This window comes from Rhamphochromis sp. 'chilingali' (genome assembly GCF_963969265.1).
Source record: "Rhamphochromis sp. 'chilingali' genome assembly, chromosome: 1".
In the NCBI taxonomy this organism is placed as follows: Eukaryota; Metazoa; Chordata; class Actinopteri; order Cichliformes; family Cichlidae; genus Rhamphochromis; species Rhamphochromis sp. 'chilingali'.
In genome coordinates, this window is record NC_137929.1 from 9181732 (window position 1) to 9200642 (window position 18911).

The 18911-nt window shown below is 46.2% G+C and overlaps 1 protein-coding gene across 3 annotated transcripts; it reads left to right on the forward strand.

Moving 5' to 3' along the window:
- Positions 1 to 441: 441 nt before the first annotated feature.
- slc1a1 (solute carrier family 1 member 1) lies at positions 442 to 17588 on the forward strand. 3 transcript variants are annotated; one of them, XM_080893249.1, is made up of 12 exons: positions 442 to 1943; positions 3296 to 3436; positions 9788 to 9880; positions 9985 to 10099; positions 10580 to 10622; positions 10716 to 10811; positions 11023 to 11207; positions 12422 to 12529; positions 14418 to 14540; positions 15006 to 15200; positions 16395 to 16529; positions 16618 to 17588. In XM_080893249.1, the coding sequence occupies exons 1-12, from the start codon at positions 1844 to 1846 to the stop codon at positions 16856 to 16858; spliced, it is 1575 nt and encodes a 524-aa protein (XP_080749375.1). In that variant the 5' UTR covers positions 442 to 1843; the 3' UTR covers positions 16859 to 17588. The 3 variants fall into 3 exon arrangements, with proteins under 3 accessions (XP_080749375.1, XP_080749376.1, XP_080749374.1); XM_080893250.1 differs by lacking the exon at positions 3296 to 3436; XM_080893248.1 differs by lacking the exon at positions 442 to 1943 and having other exon boundaries at positions 2973 to 3436.
- The last annotated feature ends 1323 nt before the right edge of the window (positions 17589 to 18911 follow it).

Below are 18911 nucleotides of genomic sequence, written 5' to 3' on the forward strand. Positions count from 1 at the left end.
ACCCTGTATTTTCAATGATGAGTTCATTACCATTACCTCTGGAGAACTCCAAGACATGTTGAGGAGGTCATTTAGGCTTTTAAATCAGCTGTGATGGATCAAGGACACATCTGGAGTTCGACACCCCTGGACTAAACCATTTTACTAAATAAATATATACAAACATTTTAAACCACAACAATTAATCATCTTGTGTGCAAATGTTATTGATGTGCAACTCTAAGCTTAAAGTGTGACGCTAAACAAAGTGCTAGTTAAAGTGCTTTTAATAAAGTGCCAGGATGCTCCTAAAGTGCTGTTATAATACAAATGATAAGGGAGTCCACTTCCTTACAATATAGATATAGATATATACACACCTGTTCAAAAACACTTGAGCCTGTTAAAGTGGCTGAGAGTGTGAATATGAACTGAGTGAGTTGGTGACAGTAGATGGCAGTGTGTTTCCGAAGTGTGCAGTACTGTTATTAAAGCCTCGTCTCTTCAGTGCTCTCCGGTGCCTCGGCTGATTTCTGTCTGCCTCACTACTCCACAAAAGTGAAGGGAGTTAACCCCGAAGGAGGACAAACTTCGGCCCTGGAGGAAGCATCTCCCCTCGTGTCTCCCGACCACGGTCAGGGGACTGACGGCGAGGAATGGTTAACACTTTGTTTGATGTGCTGTGTGTAAACGTGCTGCTATCACATGAAAGATCAATCATAAAGAGTGAGAAGCAAAAGCAGAGCAGCTGTCTCTGAGTATGATCAAAGACTTATGAAACTGTTTGCTGTTTGTTTTAAAACAAAGTTGTAAGATGCCGGTGTCTTTCCAGGCCCGTAGGTGAAGGCGACTGAGCCGTTAGTAGAGTCACAACAGGCCGCAGACACGTGACACATCAGCGCACACTGAGGGTTGTTCTTCACAAAATGACAGTTTACGTCACGGAGCCCTGCTCTCAGCAACGCACACGGATGCAACTGTCTGTGAACATCTGCCCCTAACCCGAACCAGCCATGTTAACCCGGGTTAAACAAATACGTGCTTAAAGGTTGAACAACATCTGGCGTCTGCGCGGACCTGACGTCACGTGGTTGGCTAACAGCCGTGCAGTAGCTCGTTCGCTCACTAGTGACGGAATCGATAACTCGGAAATATAAAGACGTAAACTCTGTTTACGGGGGTCACGTTTGTGTTTTGATCACGTGTGTGTTGCCCCTGACAACACAAAACAAGGCCCGCCCCTGCTGAGGCCTGATGTACGTAAAGACGGCGAGGATGCAGAAACGAGAGTTCCTGACAGGACAGGCTCCCCCACAGTCCTCGTGGGCTCTGAGTTATGACCCCGTGACTAGTTAACAAACGTAAACTAACCACTCAATCACGTGACGCCAGGTTCCGCACCGACGGAAGGTGGCGCTGAACATGAAGCGTCACATCTGTGTCCGTGTTTGTGATCAGCCGTGTATTTGTAATTTACATGTTTAAGCTGGGGGCGTCTGTGCCGTGTAACTAATAATTACCCGCCACAGCCAAGCCTCCTGCAGAGTGTTTTTAAACATCTCTCTGCAGCTGTGCAGTAAAATCCCTGCTCTGGGTGCACCGTGTCCACATTAGGGGCTTTAATCTAGCCGGCACTCGCGTGAAAAGAAGAACAAATGGGGGAAGGGTGATGGAGGGAGAGCGCGTACCCCCTCTCCGCCTGTATCACACCACCCTCTCTCACAGCATCAGCAGCGTCTGACGGCTGCATCCTTCAGCTGCGCGTCCGTCCTGCTATTCCTCCAGCTGACATTTAGAGGAGTGGTTTGTGTCTGCAGCCGAGCATCGGTGTTTCTTCCAGAACAATCAAACACAAAGCAGCAGCATGGATATGATGGGCAACAAGCAGCGGCGGGTGCTGAACATCAAAGCCGTGCTGAAGAGGAACTGGCTCCTGATGTCTACGATTGTATCGGTGGTGCTCGGTACGTGCAAGCTTCTGCTGACTGCCGTCCGGTTATTGTTTTCTATTTGCTCGTTACTCCAACGCTGTTGTGCATTCGCTGGTTTGGCTCAGCAGGGGGTGCATGCGTTTTCATTTGATGTCCAGACTGGAGGATGCTTCACTGTGGGGACATCCATCTGTCTGTGTCTCCGTCAAACGTGACCAGACTGAGGTGACACAGCGGCTGTGGAGGCTGTCCACGCTGAGGCAGCACTGTGCACCGTGGAATGAGCGCTTTGCTTCATATCAGCCTGCTGACCCACTTCAGATCAAATGTGCATGTGTTAGCTAATATTAAACACATTTCCTGTGTCATTAATTACACCTTAGAGCTTTAAGTGTGCACTGCGCCGTCTGAGGGTTGTGTTCAGGCAGAGGGAGACGACAGCTGAGCCTTTGTTAACACAGCCACACAGCAACTAGCAGATATATGAGGCAACATGAACATCCAAATAAAATAAACAGCATAATCATCCGTCTGCAGCAGCTGGATTCCCAACCAGGAAACACAGATACTAAGATGTTATTAGGTGTCCCTTTGGACTCATAACAGCTCCTGTATGGGAGCTAAGATGTCACTCTGCTTCAAGGCTTATCTCAAGATGGACTCGAACACAGGACGGGACTTAAAGGCAGATGTGTTACAGAGAGGTTTGATCACAGGTAGGAATATAACACACGAGGTGAGACCAGGTAAGTCCAGAAGGACTGGACAGGTTTAAAAGAGTCACTTCACCAACATGCGACTGCAGCTTGTGATAGAAATGTTCATGAGAAATAAGTTTGACAGGTTTTAGGCCAACAAGTCTTTACAACAGTTTAAATGCCAGAAATCACTTTCAGGCACAACACCAGAATAGGACGTGTAGGCAGGGCCACGATACAGACCGATGACAAAGTGAAGGGCGATACTTTTGACTAAGGCCGTCTGGAAGAAGGTGGAGGTCTTTGTAAAGCCACAGGTGGAGCATCTGGGGCGCAGACAGAGCTGGCAGTATTCACACACATCTTTGAGCCCTGAAAGAGGACGAAGAATTAAACGTTAAAGCAAATTAAACGTAAAAACCGGGAAGCCCATTGTCAGGGTCGGGACAAACTACACACCCTGTTTCCCGTGTGAAGGATTTGACGCACACGATGATGAAAGTCGTTGCAATTCTGTATCCGTTTAGATGACAAAGCATCAGCTGAAATGTCCTGATTGGATGTGCTTGTCTGGCCTGTTTCATGTCACACATGTAAACCAGCACGAGTGTTTGTTCAGTGCTTGGTGCTCTTTGGAAAGTTTTGTTTCAGGTGAAGTGGAGTTTACCGTGTCTCTGGCTCTTGCAGGGATCAGTCTGGGTGTTGTGGTCAGAGAGTACGCATCCCTGTCGCATCTCTACAAGCAGTACTTTGGCTTCCCAGGAGAGATCCTGATGCGAATGCTGAAGCTGGTCATTCTTCCTCTGATCATTTCAAGCATGATAACAGGTAACAGAGGCCTGCCGGTGCAGTTCGTCCCATCCAGGTAACTCTGAGGTTAACACTTCTGTACTACAAAGCTGGTTCCCTTCTTACTAACCTGTTAAGGAGCAGGTCATGTTCACAGATCAGAGTTCATCAGGAAGGTTTAACCAGAACCCTCAAACCGTCTGCAGATGAAGGAATAAAAGTAAAACATGTCTGAAGTGCAGCATAGAGTGTCTGCTGGGCTGTGTTATACGCAGCTTGCTGAGCCATATCTAAGAAGCTCGGAAGGAGCAGCTGTAGATCATTTCCTCAGGGATTAGTAAAGTATTCGGATACTTTCAGTCCTCTTTCAAACGCTGGCATCCTCCAGATCCAATCGGGGTAAAGCTGCTTCTGTTTCCTCGGTAACCGTCCTGCTGTAGTTGTTTTCTGACTGTCTCGGTTGTCGGTGGTTTCATCTGGATCCGGTGTTTCTGGAGCTTGTTGGTGAAGTCGGTGGAGTTTTTGATGTGAGCGTGTTCCCCACAGGGACAGCTGGATGGTGCTGCTGACAGTGGGTCTGAGTGGGGCTGCTTCTTTGTGGAAGCAGCACCCCCGGGGTACAGACGGTGTCCCGTAGGGCGGTAACTGATGACTTTGTTGTTGTGTAGTTGTCTGTGGGGTGCTGTTGTCGAGAGGAGCCTGCGTTTCCTGTATTATGAGGTCAGACTGGAGGGTGGCTGAAACCTTCAGGCTGTGATAAGATCACTGTGGGCAGCTGTTGTGGAGAAACCCAGTCCATCTTTTCATGCTGCTCATGACTGTGGTGTCTTCCTGTTCTTGTCTGTGTCTGGAAATCAACTTGAAATGATAAGTTTTCATTTGCCATGTATAGAATTTGTAAGGTTGTCTGTCCTGTCCTGTAACGGGCTGAGCCTCAAACGTAGAAGCTTCTTCTAAACTAGGAGGGTGGGAGAGTTCCTGAGTCTGAGCTCAGTCTGCATCTATAGTGAAACACCTGTCCTATCCTTTCACTAGAGGTTGGCTCTGTGCTCTCCATAACAAACTCTGCTCTGTCCTCTGACTGTGGGAACAAGTCTGCTGTGTCTTAGGTTGAAGCGCAGGTGGTGTCTACAATCTGCTGGTTGATTCATTGTGTCACAGTCCTGGGTGGGTGACCCAGTGTTTTATATCATTGATCTTTGTGTTCATCTTTGGTTTCACTGCTAGTGTCGTGCTTCTGTTTTGCATTCCTAGTTCTCAGGTTTTGGTCCTTGTGCTCGGTGTTCTCTGTGTTCTGTGTTTCCTGTTTTACTTTGAAGGTCCATGTCTTGTATTCGTTTGCTTCCTCCCTGTCTTGTCATGTTTAATTGGGTTCAGCTGTGTCTCCCTCCTCTGTTCCCTCGTGTGTGTATTGCTCTGTTCCTATAAAGGCTGATTATCATGAATCCTGTTGCATCTTCACACACTCAAAGAAGTCCTGCCATTAATTAATGCTTCAGTCTTAATTATGATCGAGCTAACTCTGTTACTCCTCACAGGCCTTTGAGGAGACTTAAACAGCCATGACTTGGCTCTCAGAGCTACAGGCCCACCTTCCTGTTATCACAGTCTTAAAGAGCAGTTGCCCTCAGCTAACTGAGTGTCATAACCGCACCGGTAGCCTCTGACAGGACGTCTGTCACTGCAGTGCTACTGCTGACTGTAATGTGGGGGTTTGACTCCTGTTTCCAAGGTAACTTCAGTAATCACTTCCTCCAAAGGCTTACCATCAATAACTGTTTTACATTGATCAGCCTGTCTGTATTAAGGGGGACGTACCTCAGACCTGTACGGTGGCAATAATCAAACAAGTACTTCAAAGCTCAGCTGGGAGACACGCCCTCTGTTTGGATAAAGGTTATAGTTGGGGCAGGATCAGGTGACGCTGGTGTAGGCTGCTGGGGACATGATGCCTTCACTGTGTTTATACACCACTCTGCATTTAATCATTGGTTATTATTCATTTTGGCTCTCTTTCACAGCACGTCTTTGTCCTGTCCCCCTCCCCTAACCCCCACCAATCACAGCAGAGGCCCCGCCCCTCCCTGAGCCTGGTTCTGCTGGAGGTTTCTTCCTGTTAAAGGGGAGTTTTTCCTTCCCACTGTCGCCAAAGTGCTGCCCATGCCTCTGTATTATTGCAGTGCCTTTACTTACAGTACAAGCACCCTGAGGTGACTGTGGCTGCGATTTGACATGTAAATAAAACTGAATTGGATTTTCCACTTGTAGTAAAAAGGTTAAGACAGTCTCCTCAGTCAGAAACCCTGCTGACTGTAGCAGAACGAGTCCTCTGACTGATCTCTCTCTGTGTTCGTCATATCACGGCTCCCTGCTGCAGTGGATAAGTAAATAGCTCCGTCTTGTCGCTCAGACGTGAAATGAATGAAGACAAAATATTTCTCAGCTCTGTTCGATTGGTTTTGCCTCTGAAACAGTGATTTCAGCTGAGCACAGCTGCTTATGACGATCACACTTTGCATCTTCAAATATCCACTGTTCATTAGTTACTGAGCTGCCTGTTGTTGTTTCTAGATTTGCCTCTTGCATTTCTCCCGAGGTTTGTCGCCTGTGTACCTTCTTTTGGACTTTGTAAGTTAATAGATGTCACTGACAGGGTTGGTGTTCGGGTACCTGCTGGTCTGGTTTTTGGACCTCGTTTATTGTTGTTATGTTGTCATTGTTTAGTGTTCTTGTGCCTCTTAGTGTCATCGCTTGTTGTTCTTGTTCTGAGTTTCATTTGCTCTGGTCCCTTTCGTGTCCTGATTGTGTGTCCTCCCCAGTATGTCCTGGTTGTGTGTCCTCCCTGTGAAGTCTTTTGTCCCCAGTTTCCTGTTTCCCAGCATGTCTGTCTGGTTTCTCCCCCTCGTTCTGTGATGGAGAGTTGGTCAGAGTTGGTTGTAATTTAGTTCTAGTTGTAGAGTTTCATTTGTTTCCTCGATGTTTCTTGTCTCATGACCAGGGCGGGGGGAGGAGCCTGGGTGCAGAAAACTAGGGAACAAAACATTTCCAAACATCAGGGACAGCTCCGGGGTTCTGCCCAGGAACCTGCAGAAAGGCAACAGTTCAGGGTGGTCGGGTGGCTGTGTGGGCTCAGCAGAGACGGAGAATCTAAGGGGCCATGAAGGTGTCCAGGTGCCACGTTTGGATCCTGCTAAGAGCAGCAGATGGAGGATGCAGAACCTGAAGGCTCAGCAGGTGAGCAGCTGTGAAGATGGAGATCAGACCCTCTGACTGTCGCTCATGTGCAAGCAGTGAGAAATGACTCCGGTTCAGTCAACAAGGCAGGTTTGGACCGTCTGACTGCCTTTCTACCAACCAGAGCTGCACTCACCCAGCTGCTGCTGCTGTAGTGAGGCCTGACCGCTGGGCAGCTGCTGTGATGGAGAAGTGTTTGCTCTGCTGACCTGAAACACATATCAAACCAAATAACTGAAAGGAAACAGATTCCAAACGGTATGAGATGACAGAGAAGTGTGGGGAGGCCAAGACTATGAGCAAGATGATGGGAACATGGGAAACACCAGGGAGCACACCTGAAAGCAGTCACAGAAGACGAGGTTTTGGGCGAATGTTTGGAAGGATAAAACATGTAAAATAACAAATTGTACGTGATCGAATGTTTACAACTACAGAAGGTGTTGAGATGAAATGACTCCCAACAATCCAAAATGGATCAAATCTAAAAACAGTTTGCCGACAGAATAAAATCTACGAAACTCTATTGCTCTGTGGAATTTAATGCACCTGTCAGACCAGTCAGGTCCTCTGAAACATTTTTCTATGTTATCTTAACAATCACTGTTTAAATAACTCAAATGTGTAAAGACAAAAAGAAGTGTTGGAGGTAGTTGGTAAGAGATGGCAGGATGAGCCCAACCTCAGCAGCAGGACCGCTCTCAGCACCGACCAAGTGTGTTTGAACTGTGTCTTCACATTTAGGGTCAGTCCTACAGAAAGAACGTGGGTTCCCAGCTTCATCAGCTGTGGCCAGTTTTTACTGGAGGAACTGAAAAAGATCTGTTGTCCAATCATGGAACAGCAGAAAGCTGATGTAGAGAACACCTGGGTGAAAATCAGATGTCAGCATGTTTATGGCTGTGTAGGCTCAGGGTGCACTGCAATTCACTGATCACATTAACCCTTGTATGGTGTTCGGGTCTGTGAGACCCGTTTTCAGTTTTTCTCAAAAGAAAAATGAAACAATTAATTATTTTTTCAACCTGAAATTCATTGGCTTTGGCTTATTTTCTGTGAAGAACATAAATCCGGACTAATTTTCAATGACCTCATACCGTACCTCCCCCCACGCATTTACATTACATACAAGGTGTTCGGGTCCACTGGACCCAGGTCTAGTAAAAGTGTTGAAAGTGCAGGTCCTGTGTTCCCACACTCTGTCTTCCTCCTTTCTGGTGCTGCTGATAGTGTTTTCTTCCCCTCCTGCTCACGCACAAAGTTGCAACATTGTTGAAAATTCAACTATCAACACCGTCTGCTCTTACATTCCCACACATTTTACCCTCTTTCTTGAGGGATCCAAATTTTATTTTCTCATACCCTGTCCCTCCTGCAAATTAGGGGCATAATACTATAAAAAGGAATTTGCCAGTGTGGTTCTTTATCACAACTGATCAAGATGGCAAAAGATTATCTGCTGCGAGGGCCTTCCAATTGATTTTGGAAGAGAGAGGGGCTTCGGATGATGATGTTGACAAAGAGGTTTCAGAATATTTCACATTTCTGAAAATTCAGAGTCTGACAGTGACTTTGAAGAAGAGGATGAGGTTGAGCACCGTTTAGTAACAAAACGAAGACGAGCACCCCATCAGCAGCCAGCTCCAGGACCAGAACAAGCCCACCAGACAGCAAGTGAAGAAATATGGATGTCAATAACTGGTGAAATTGAATGGTCTTCTTGCCCAAGAAATGAGCCACCCTACAGAGCTGTTACTGTGATAAGCCAGGGCCAACACGGCTGGCAGTTACTCATGTGCAGGACATCAAGTCTTCATTGAGCTTTTCATCACAGATTCCATCCAGAAAATTATTCTGGTCTGGTTTACAGACCGATACCGATTGCAGCACGATCAAGCATGATACCGATTTGCAGACCGATACGTAATATTGGATCGGTCCATCTCTAGTTTGCAGTAATCTAGAATGAAGGTGTGTTTTTGGAGAGAGGTGGAAGTAGATGGACCAAATTGATCTACAGGCCTACTTTGGGGTTCTTATCCTTGCAGGAGTTTTCAGGTCCAAAGGGGAATCCACAGAATCTTGTGGGATGCAGAAACCGGCACGAACCTTTCCGTGTATCAATGTCTCTGGAAAACTTCAACAAAATTTCCAGGATTATCCGTTTTGATAACCGAGACGACAGACCAGCTCGACGGCAGAGAGGCAAGCTAGCTGCCATCAGGACAGTGTGGGATAAGTGTGTGCACCGCCTCCCCCTGTTTTACAACCCTGGGCCTAATATCACCATTGATGTGCAGCTGATGTCATTTAGTTGTGAAACATGTTGCTTCACGTGTAAATGTGTTGTGTCTTTCCACTCACTTCACTTGATTATAACTGATTTATTTTTTTATAACATTTTATAAAAAAAAACGAGAAGCACATTAATTCATAAATGTGATCTAACAAAGGTAAAGGGAAAAAATTAACCATGTTTACTGTTCATATGGCTTGTAATTGGGATGAAGTAAACATCTGTTGAGTAATTTAACATAAAATTGTTTGATAGTGTTAATTTGGAAAGCCAAAACTCTAGCGGGTCCACCAGACCCATGAACACTGGCTGAGTAACAAAAATATGAACACCACACAAGGGTTAACAAACACGTGAAGTTCATCAGGGAGGATATAAAAATAACTGCTTTCTTAGACTAAAAGTTTCATCAGGGATGGGCGACATAAAAAGTCAATATTTATCAAGAGCCAACAAATTTGGATCAGTATCTAAGGTTTGACTCTCATCATCCTCCGGAGCACAAACTGGGCGTCATCAGGACGCTACCACACAGAGCGAACACCATCCCCACTGACACAGCAGCCAGGGAGGCAGAAGAACATCAGGAAGGCCCTGAGTAAATGTGGTTATCACAGCTGGACGTTTGTCACAGCTGGGACGGCTCCTAAAGAAAGCTGCAGCCGATCCAGGAGAGAAGGACAACCTCTGCCTAAGCAAAGGCCTTTGTCTTAGTCACTCACTGTGATTCATCCTGGTAAGAACCGAACCAGCTTTGTAGTACCCCCGAGTTCACCCTGCAGCTACCTGGATCAGCCTGGACCCTGATGTGTGGGCTGAGCCTGTGTTTTAAATACACTGAATGTGTTTCTTACCAACAGGTGTTGCAGCCTTAGACTCCGAGGTGTCAGGAAAGATCGGTCTGCGAGCTGTCGTTTATTACTTCTCAACAACTATCATTGCAGTTGTTCTTGGTGAGTCCCATTTGAATTAATAATTCATTTTATATGCAGCGTATAAAACGAATGGTTGATGTTTTTATATAAATATAGCTACTAAGTGGCATCTTTGTTGACAGGAATTATTCTAGTGATGACCATCAAACCGGGCGTGTCTCAGACAGCTGAGCACATCGACAGAGCTGGGACTCCTCCTAATGTCACCACAGTCGACACACTGTTGGACCTGCTCAGGTGAGTTTCTAGTGGAAATGTTTCGGGAATATCAGGATGGAAGAAAAGAGTTGCATCTTTCTTAGATGGCCTGAAACGGAAACTTTCATCATACAATATCCCAACAAACACTGTTTAGTTGGTTCGGGTAGCGTCGTACTAGCATCCTTTATTGGTGTCAGGTTACATCTCAGGTAAACATGTAGGACGAGTCACTGCAGCGCTACGCTGCCCTGTCTTTGACATGCTTGGTAAGTTATGACTAATTCTGACATTACTGTTACTGATGTGGCTCAACTATGACAGAGTCGTGCAAGAAGAAAAGCATGGACTTAAAAAAGATCTTTAATGCACACTATGAGAGTTTATATTTGAGGCATGGTCTTTGTTTGATAGCTGCATTCATGAAAAGTATGCTTTGCTAGATATTTAACTTCAGAGTTGCCACAGAGATGCATCCGTTCTGCTGCTCACCTGCAGCTTTGTGCTTTCCACTGACAGAAACATGTTTCCTGAAAATCTGGTGCAGGCTTGTTTTCAGCAGGTAAGACGACCACACATCCTGTTATTCTGGCCTACCTTCGATTCTGGTGCTTGTCATCGTGTGATTCTGACACTGTGTCCAATTCCACTCTAGTACAAAACAAAACGCAAAGAACTGGAGCCTGAAAAGCTTCCAGTGAACAGCAGCACCGTGCCCCCTCTCACGACCACGATCATGACTGTGATGGAGGTAGGTGTGCTCGTTCCACTGTGGTGACATTAGTCTCATGTGTCGGCAGCTGGCAGCCAGTGTCTCGTTTAATGGATTGGCTCAATAACGAGTTATAAGCAGGCTGAGCTCAGGCAGCTGTGGTGCTGACATGACATTTGCAGAGCTCATGAGTGGATCTGTGTGTCTGTGGAAGCAGCTTTCATGAATGGTCTTTCCCTTCTCTCGGCAGAACATCACAAAGGACTACAAGATCATCGGCACATACTCCGATGGGATCAATGTGTTGGGGCTCATCGTGTTCTGTGTTGCGTTCGGCCTCGTCATTGGGAAGATGGGAGAAAAGGGTCGGATCCTGCTGGACTTTTTTGATGCCTTAAATGAAGCAACAATGAAACTGGTCCAGATAATTATGTGGTATGTAAACTACACCAGTTTGTAAACCGGTGTGTAAACTACACCCTAAAACTACACGGTGAAACGGTGAAACCACCGTTCCTGATCACTTTTGCGGTTCAGGTTCACAGAGGAAGCTTTCTTTGGATAAGCAGTTAAGAAAACTGATGATCGGGTGGTGTAAATGTTCCTGTATAATTTTATTACTTCATCCGACCCAGTTAGTCGAGGCTGTCCAAGGATTTCATTCCTGTACCTGATGGCAGTCGGGGGGCCGTCGCTCAGCCATCATTAACCCACCAAACCAGCCATGCTGAACGATTACAGGCAGCACGCCAATGTCCACGGCTGCTCCACACCCACACACATCTGTCACATCTGTCACATCTGTCACATCTGTCACATCTGTCCCACGTGCTCGAGGTAAACTTGCTCTCATCTGTGGAAGCCAAAACTTGATGGACCTGCCAGTTCTGGTGCTCTATGGCAAATTACAGTCACAGGGCCTACTATAGGCCACTCTCATGAAGTTTGTTTCTGATTGGTCAGAGACGTTCACATCAGCGGCCGAACAGAGTTCACTCTTTAGGGCTCTGTCAGTGCTCCTCCTGGTCCTGCTTGCACAAAGGAGCAGATGCCAGTCCCGCTGATGTCTGAAGGACCGTCTGCAGCGACTGTGTCCTGAATCTCCTGCGTGCTCACTGTGCTGGGAGACGCAGTAAACCTTCTGGTAACGGCAGTGATAGTTGGACCTTGTCCTCATAGTGACACCAAACCAGTGAAAAAGGTGCAAAAACAGAGGAGACGAGGACAATGTTACAAACACCTCTGTAGTGTTGGCTTGTTTGGCCCCTCCTGTGTTGTTCATTTCATCAGGTTCGAGGCTGATCCACAGCTGATCTCCCCCCTCCCTCTCTCCCCCCTCCCTCTCTCCCTCTCTCTGCTGTCGTTTCTTCTCTGTATCTGTCAATAAAGCTGAATAAGGCTGAACATTATGAAGCCGACCCCCTGTGCTGCTAACTGACCAGCTCAGTGTTGCAGGGGTTTGACATGATGCACTCTGACTGAAACGTGTAGCATTCGTTGTTTGTGTAAACCTGCTAGATTAACTACATTTCAGTAGGAACTCCATCATTTTCAAATCATTAACTTCTACCTGCAGGTCACCTTTGTTATTGCCGCGTGTCTGAGGAGGATGTGTTCATCGTGGAACTGAAGCACCTTTGTCTTTTCAGCTACATGCCCGTAGGGATCCTGTTTCTTATTGCTGCAAAGATCATCGAGGTAGAAGACTGGGAGATCTTCAGGAAGATGGGTCTTTATATGGTGACGGTGCTGAGCGGGTAAGCTTTCCCATTACTCTCCATCCGGCCGTTCCACACTCCGGGCTTTATGGCTGACATTTGGACCGATTCCCCCTCCTGTGTACGATAAAAGCTGAGCTCTGTGTGAGCACTGATAAGGGCGAAGGACATTTAAAACTGCTCAACCTGCAAGAATGCAGTAATGAAAGCTTCACTCACGCCTCTAAATGTACAAGGCACAATTAACGACTGTAACATAAAACATCCCCTCAGTTAACCCACAAGGTGAGTCCAAGGTTCATCCTGTGGCTCCAAATGCAGCAGAAGAAAACTCGTCACCGTGTGGAACCGTGAGGCTGGGACAGTGTCACGGCCAGCGGGGGCAGACTGACAGTGGGGCTGGGACAGTGTCACGGCCAGTGGGGGCAGACTGACAGTGGGGCTGGGACAGTCCTCTGCCTGCCTGTTTATTTGTGTCAAAATGAGCATTTGAACTGTATTCCTTCATTCAAAGCCTTCATCAGCGTGCTGTGAGTGTGTATCAGTCACAGCATGATATCGAGTCTGTGAGAGGTGCAGTGTGCACATTGGGCAAAAATGAAATATCACAAGATTATGTTCCAGTATGAAGGAAATGCATCACTTATAAAGAGGAGTAGCACTCGGGGCTTGTAGCTGATAGAAGCATGTCTGCAGAGAATAATTACGCGTGTGAATAATGTTCACGCTGTACTCAGATCACATTACGTCAGTTATGGTTGAAGCTAAACCTGTCGGAGCAGTTTAGCACAGGTTTATGTAAAGATAACAGAGTTCATTTCAAAGCACTCTGTGACAGCCATGTGATACTAAAGACAGAACCTCGGCTCTTTTAACCAGAAACCCTTTGAGCAAAAATCATGAAAGCAGAGCGAGCGTCTGTCTCCAGAAGTCAACGAGCAGCTGGTCCCCACAGTTCAACGCTCCGGCTCCCATTCAGGAATTCTAGGAGCCACAGGTCAGCCTGACCTCCCAGAGTGTAGCGGGCTGTGGGGATAACAAGATGAGATCTCAAAGATGTGATGCTGGGAGACTCTGGGAGAACGGACACATCCTGGTCAAAGACAGATGGGAGAGTCGTAGCGTTACGTCTTCATGCTCATACAGATTCAGTTCAGCTCTCCTGTATGCTCGTTGGCTCATCTGTAGACTTGTAGTCAAGACCGAGACAACACCAAGACCAGAGGGTATCGAGACCGAGACCAAAAAGTCTTTAAACTGCAGCCAGATGCTGCTTCGTTTACGGGTCTCAGGCATATTTGTGTTTTTGCACTCGCACAGCCCTCCTCACCGCTGTTACTGTCTCACTCACTGAGAGGACAGACGCACGCTCCACTTGACTGTCGCGTCCATCACCCTCTCTGTTTTTCACACAATGATATTATCCTATATCCTCGCATGTGATTGGAGCATAGCTGAGCCACTGTGTGAGCGGAGCAGCCAAAGGAAATTGGAAGTGGCCCTGAGACGTCCAACCTACTCACCGGGGCTCTCTGACTACATCATTACATATTAGAAAGCGTCTTGAAATGACAAGATGACAAAGTTGAATTAAATTGAATTATGACTGTGGAGACTTCAAAGAGCCACCTGCAGCTACTTCCCTCATCATTCAGCCCACTGAAGCATTTTGAATTCACAAAAAGACTGACTGAAGTGTATTTCTTCCCAGCGGCAAAAGCTCGTGGATATTGAAATATTTAGAATAAGCTACATGTTAAAATGTACAAATGATAGAAAGAACACGACTCGCTTAGAACAGTGTCAATAATTAAACACAGGTGAAACTAAACAACTCTGAGTCCGACAGAGTCCTGCGAGTCTTCTTCACATTTCTTCTTCTAATATTTTTGTAATTCCCTTTACGGCTGTGTGTTTTGTCCCTCAGTCTAGCTATCCACGCCACCGTCTGTCTGCCCCTCATCTTCTTCGTCATTGTGAGGAAGAATCCGTATACGTTCACTCTAGGAATGGCTCAGGCCCTGGTGACGGCGCTCATGATCTCCTCCAGGTCAGAGTCGGATCTTTCATATTTCTGTGATTGGACTAAACAGCTTCCCAAACGTTTTCAGGGCACAGGGATGTTTTATTTTAATGAATCTAAAGCTCTATAGCAGGGGTGTCAAACTCAAATACACAGTGGGCCAAAATTCAAAACTGGAACAAAGTTGCGGGCTAACTTTAATATTTATTGAAAAAAAAATCTTCCTCCAGATTTAAGAATGAATCTTTTCTTATGGACTCAAATAAGTTTTGCTGGAAAACTGAATATGGAACAAGCAAAGCTTAATACTAAACGATATATATATTAGCTGTATAATACCAGTAGGCCAGCTCTAATAGTAATTTGGTATGGCTTCGCGGGCCAAATGTAATTAGGCTGCGGGCCAAATTTGGCCCGCGGGCCAGAGTTTGACACCTATGCTCTATAGTGTCTGACCACAGAATACTTACTGCCTCTGCTTGTGTCTGCCAGCTCGGCAACCCTGCCTGTCACCTTTCGATGTGCTGAGGAAAACAACTGCATCGACAAGAGGATCACCCGCTTTGTGCTCCCGGTTGGCGCCACCATTAACATGGACGGCACAGCGCTGTACGAGGCGGTGGCGGCTATCTTCATCGCCCAGCTGAATGATTACGCTCTGGATGTAGGCCAGATTGTTACCATCAGGTACGACGCTGTTACTGCTGCTCGCGTAGCTTTAAAGACAACTTTATAGAGATAGTTTTAACATTAGCATTCTGAAGGAAAACTGCTGGTTAACCTGCATTTCAAAAAGGACTCGATAATATCCTGCTTTTCATGTAAATGGAGTCTTCTTCACACGCTGAGGTTAAGGATGGAGTTCCACAGGGCTCAGTGCTAGGACCGATTCTGTTTACACTATACATGCTTACAGGAGGGCTGGACCAGGTGACCCTGAATCCTCCCTTCGTTATGCTGCAGTAGGTGTAGGCCCAACCGGTCGCAGCAGATGGCCCCGCCCCTGGGCCTGCCGGAGGTTTCTTCCTGTTAAAAGGGAGTTTTTCATTCCCACTGTCGCTAAAGGGCTCAAAGGAGATCATCTGATTGCTGGGCTTTTATCTGCTGTCTTTGAATTATTGTAGGGTTTGAGGCAACAGTTTTCTGGTGTGACATCAGTTGAATTGAACTGACAGTGGACACGAGTGTCATGGATTGGTTTCACTCCAACTCCTCATAGGAGAAAAATGTACCAGATTCAAAGCTTCGTGAGACAAAAAGGAAATCCAGAAAATCCAGGCTACTGATTGTTGACCTCAACGTTTCCTACAAAGGTGAATTATGCAGCATTTTCTTCCCACTTTTTGAACTGCAGCTGTGCATCAGTTGCTTTGAAGGAGGCATCCAGTCTGCCTCTTAGGTGACTGCCTTGCTCAATGTCCAAATCATGTGAAGGAGCAGTGGCTCCACTTTGAGCCTCTCCTGAAGGACCAATCAGCCGGACTCTAAGGCTGAGCCTAGAGGCCACACAGAGGAAGCTCGTTTCTGCCACTTGTCACCATAATCTTGTGCTTCTGGTCATTACTCACACTAATGGCCACAGGTGAAGGTATGATTATAGCCTGGCCAGTAAATCAGCAGCTTTGCTTTCATATTGTGCTCACCACAGCATCTATCAGTGTGGCTGTTCATCACCTGCTTCGCTCACAAACACGGACCCAGAATGCTTAGATTTCATGTTCATGTCGCTGTGTGTCCAAACCCAGCACACGAGCAAAGAAAGCCATCATTTCTTTTTATCCCTTTAACCCTGAATGGGCGTGGCTTTATATCACCTTTTGATTGGAAGATGTTTTTGTGCTTTATGAAGAATAATTGTTACATTGTGTCTTTGTGTTTCAGTATAACAGCCACAGTTGCCAGCATTGGAGCAGCAGGAGTGCCTAACGCTGGGCTTGTCACCATGGTGATAGTTTTAACAGCTGTTGGCTTACCTGCAAGTGATGTCACTCTGATCGTTGCAGTCGATTGGCTACTGTGAGCTTTTGTCTATTGTGTTTTTGTGCTGACTTTCTTCTGTCTTTGTGGAAACTGCTGTAGACTCACTGTGACTGTCGTGTTTCAGGGATCGGTTCCGCACTATGATCAACGTCCTTGGCGATGCGTACGGAGCTGGCATTGTCCAGAAACTCTCCAAGAGGGAACTAGAACGGATGGACCTGACATCAGACATGGATGTCGCCAACCCTTTTGCCCTGGAAGCCGCTTTGGATGACGAGGAGTGTGAGAAGAAGTCCTACGTGAACGGAGGCTTCACGGTTGACAAGACGGATGCGATCTCCTTCACGGAGACGTCCCAGTTTTAGCCTCCGGCTGGTTCAGTCGTGGGGAGAACGTGCACGGAGAGAAGCTATCCATCCGGACCCATCCCAGGACCGACGTTAGCAATAGCAGCCTTCATTAAGCTAACCGAAGAGCACCCTTCAAGCTGGGCATTTACAACTATGACTAGATTAAAGTGCTTCCTTCATTATCTCAGATCACGCCATGATTCAAAAAGTCTTTTTTCTCAATAGGAGTTTTTCTTTTCTCGCACAGATGAACTCAAACGAAGAGCTTTTTGCAAGTGTGTGTGTGTGTGTGAGTGTGTGTGCGTGTGTGTGTGTGTGCGTGTGTGTGTGTGCGCATCTTTTAAGGTGAGCCTGATGACTTTTGCAAAAAACACAGTATCACGTAAACACTGCTTCATGAATAAAGCTAACTGTACTCCCTGTATGGACACTAATCCTCAGAAAACTTTTCTTTGCATGGCTCTGTTGAGTGTGTATGTCCCATGATGCAGTGCTTGTATATCTATCTGTATCTTTAAACTGTGCCAAACTTGTTTTTCACCAAGCTGCATGAAGCAAAATGTTTAAGCTGGTCACAGACTGGTTTCCTGTGTGGGCCTTGCAGAGACAAAGTCAGTGGACACTGTGGAATTTGAGAACATTTTTCTAACATTTCCTGTCACGTTGCAAAATAAGAATGAATAATCATGTATGTATTCAGTCAGTGTGGGGGAACATATGGACCCCGAAATAAATAGCTACTACAACACGGACATGTCACAGTGTGTAGCTGTGTGTTTCACTGTGGTCACAAGTTCAAACGCTTTTACAGCCGTCACCATCACATACAGATGTAACAGGTTATAACAGTGGCACATGTGGTCAGCCTCACACGCTGTGATGTAGATGATTACTGATCTGTGTGCAAAACCACGAGTCACGGAGCTGTGAGCTTTGTTTGCACGAATCCTGGAAGTGTTTTTAAAAGTAACACAGCTCCTAAAACTGAAGTGTCATTTTAACACAAAGTTCATGTAACGCACTCGTTAATTATTTAAGGGAATTTATAACTTATAGCTAACTTATAGCTAGTTTTTCACAGCCCGCTCTGACCAGTGGAAATGCATGATAAATGTGTGAAGTTACAGAAAAGGTAACTGGACGGACCGTCCTTTAATTCTAGATATACATTTATACACAATTTAGTTCATTCCCCGTGGACCCAGTTATAGAGGAAAAACAGGAACTTTCTTGTCTTTAATTCTTTGTCTGTTAGGTAATTATTATCTTTATCAAAAGGAAAAGCCTTCACCAGGCCAATGCTGGCCCCCGGGCCTTATGTTTGACACCCCTGGTCTGGGCTAAGGGTTTTCTGAAACCAGCTCAGCGCTGTACACAACCGCCCCCTAATTCTTGGTTTAAAACCCTTTTTCTCTTACGTTTTCCTCTCCCACAGGAAGCTCGATAATAAGTGAATCAGGCGTGTCAGAGCTGCCTTTTGTTATCATGACCACAATAACCTGATGGTGTTCACCATTTAGCAGGACAGGAAATGGAAAAATAAAGCAGGATTTTATATATAAAGCTACAAGCGTTCAGCGTTTGAGAGCTTCTGAAATTGCAGAGATTGATGCCAACGTATGTTTCTTTATTATTTCTGTCCTGTCTGTTTGTATTCAGGCTCAGGTTTTACAGTGATGAGCTCCAGTGCTGGAGCGTCAGTGTTGCTGAAAGACGAGAGAAGAGGGACGAGCGGAGAGGCAGGAGTGTTGGGATATGGTAGAAAGAAGGACAACAGCCATATGTTGTGTGTGTGAGACCAAAGCAAGGTCAGGAGCAACGGATGTGGATTCAAGTTGGTATAGATGGGAGTGAAGTGAAGCTGTGGTGATGTTGAAGAAAGAGTATGTGAGTAGTGTTGATGGGTATGAAGAGAGTGTCAAACTGAAAGCAGACAGAAAGGAAACAGTTTTCTACAGGAGATCAGTGCAAAGTGCAGCCTGATCCTACTGACTCAGACTGATGTGCTGGGAGCAGCTGAACGAGACAGAGTCCACCATTCATACGCTCCTTCACGGGGACAACACAG

Coding starts and splice junctions, on each gene's coding strand:
- slc1a1 (XM_080893248.1), top strand. CDS start 3,136: ATGACAAAGCATCAGCTGAAATGTCCTGATTGGATGTGCTTGTCTGGC. Junction 10,623..10,715: donor TGCAGGCTTGTTTTCAGCAG/GTAAGACGACCA, acceptor ATTCCACTCTAG/TACAAAACAAAACGCAAAGA. Junction 15,201..16,394: donor GGCCAGATTGTTACCATCAG/GTACGACGCTGT, acceptor TTTGTGTTTCAG/TATAACAGCCACAGTTGCCA.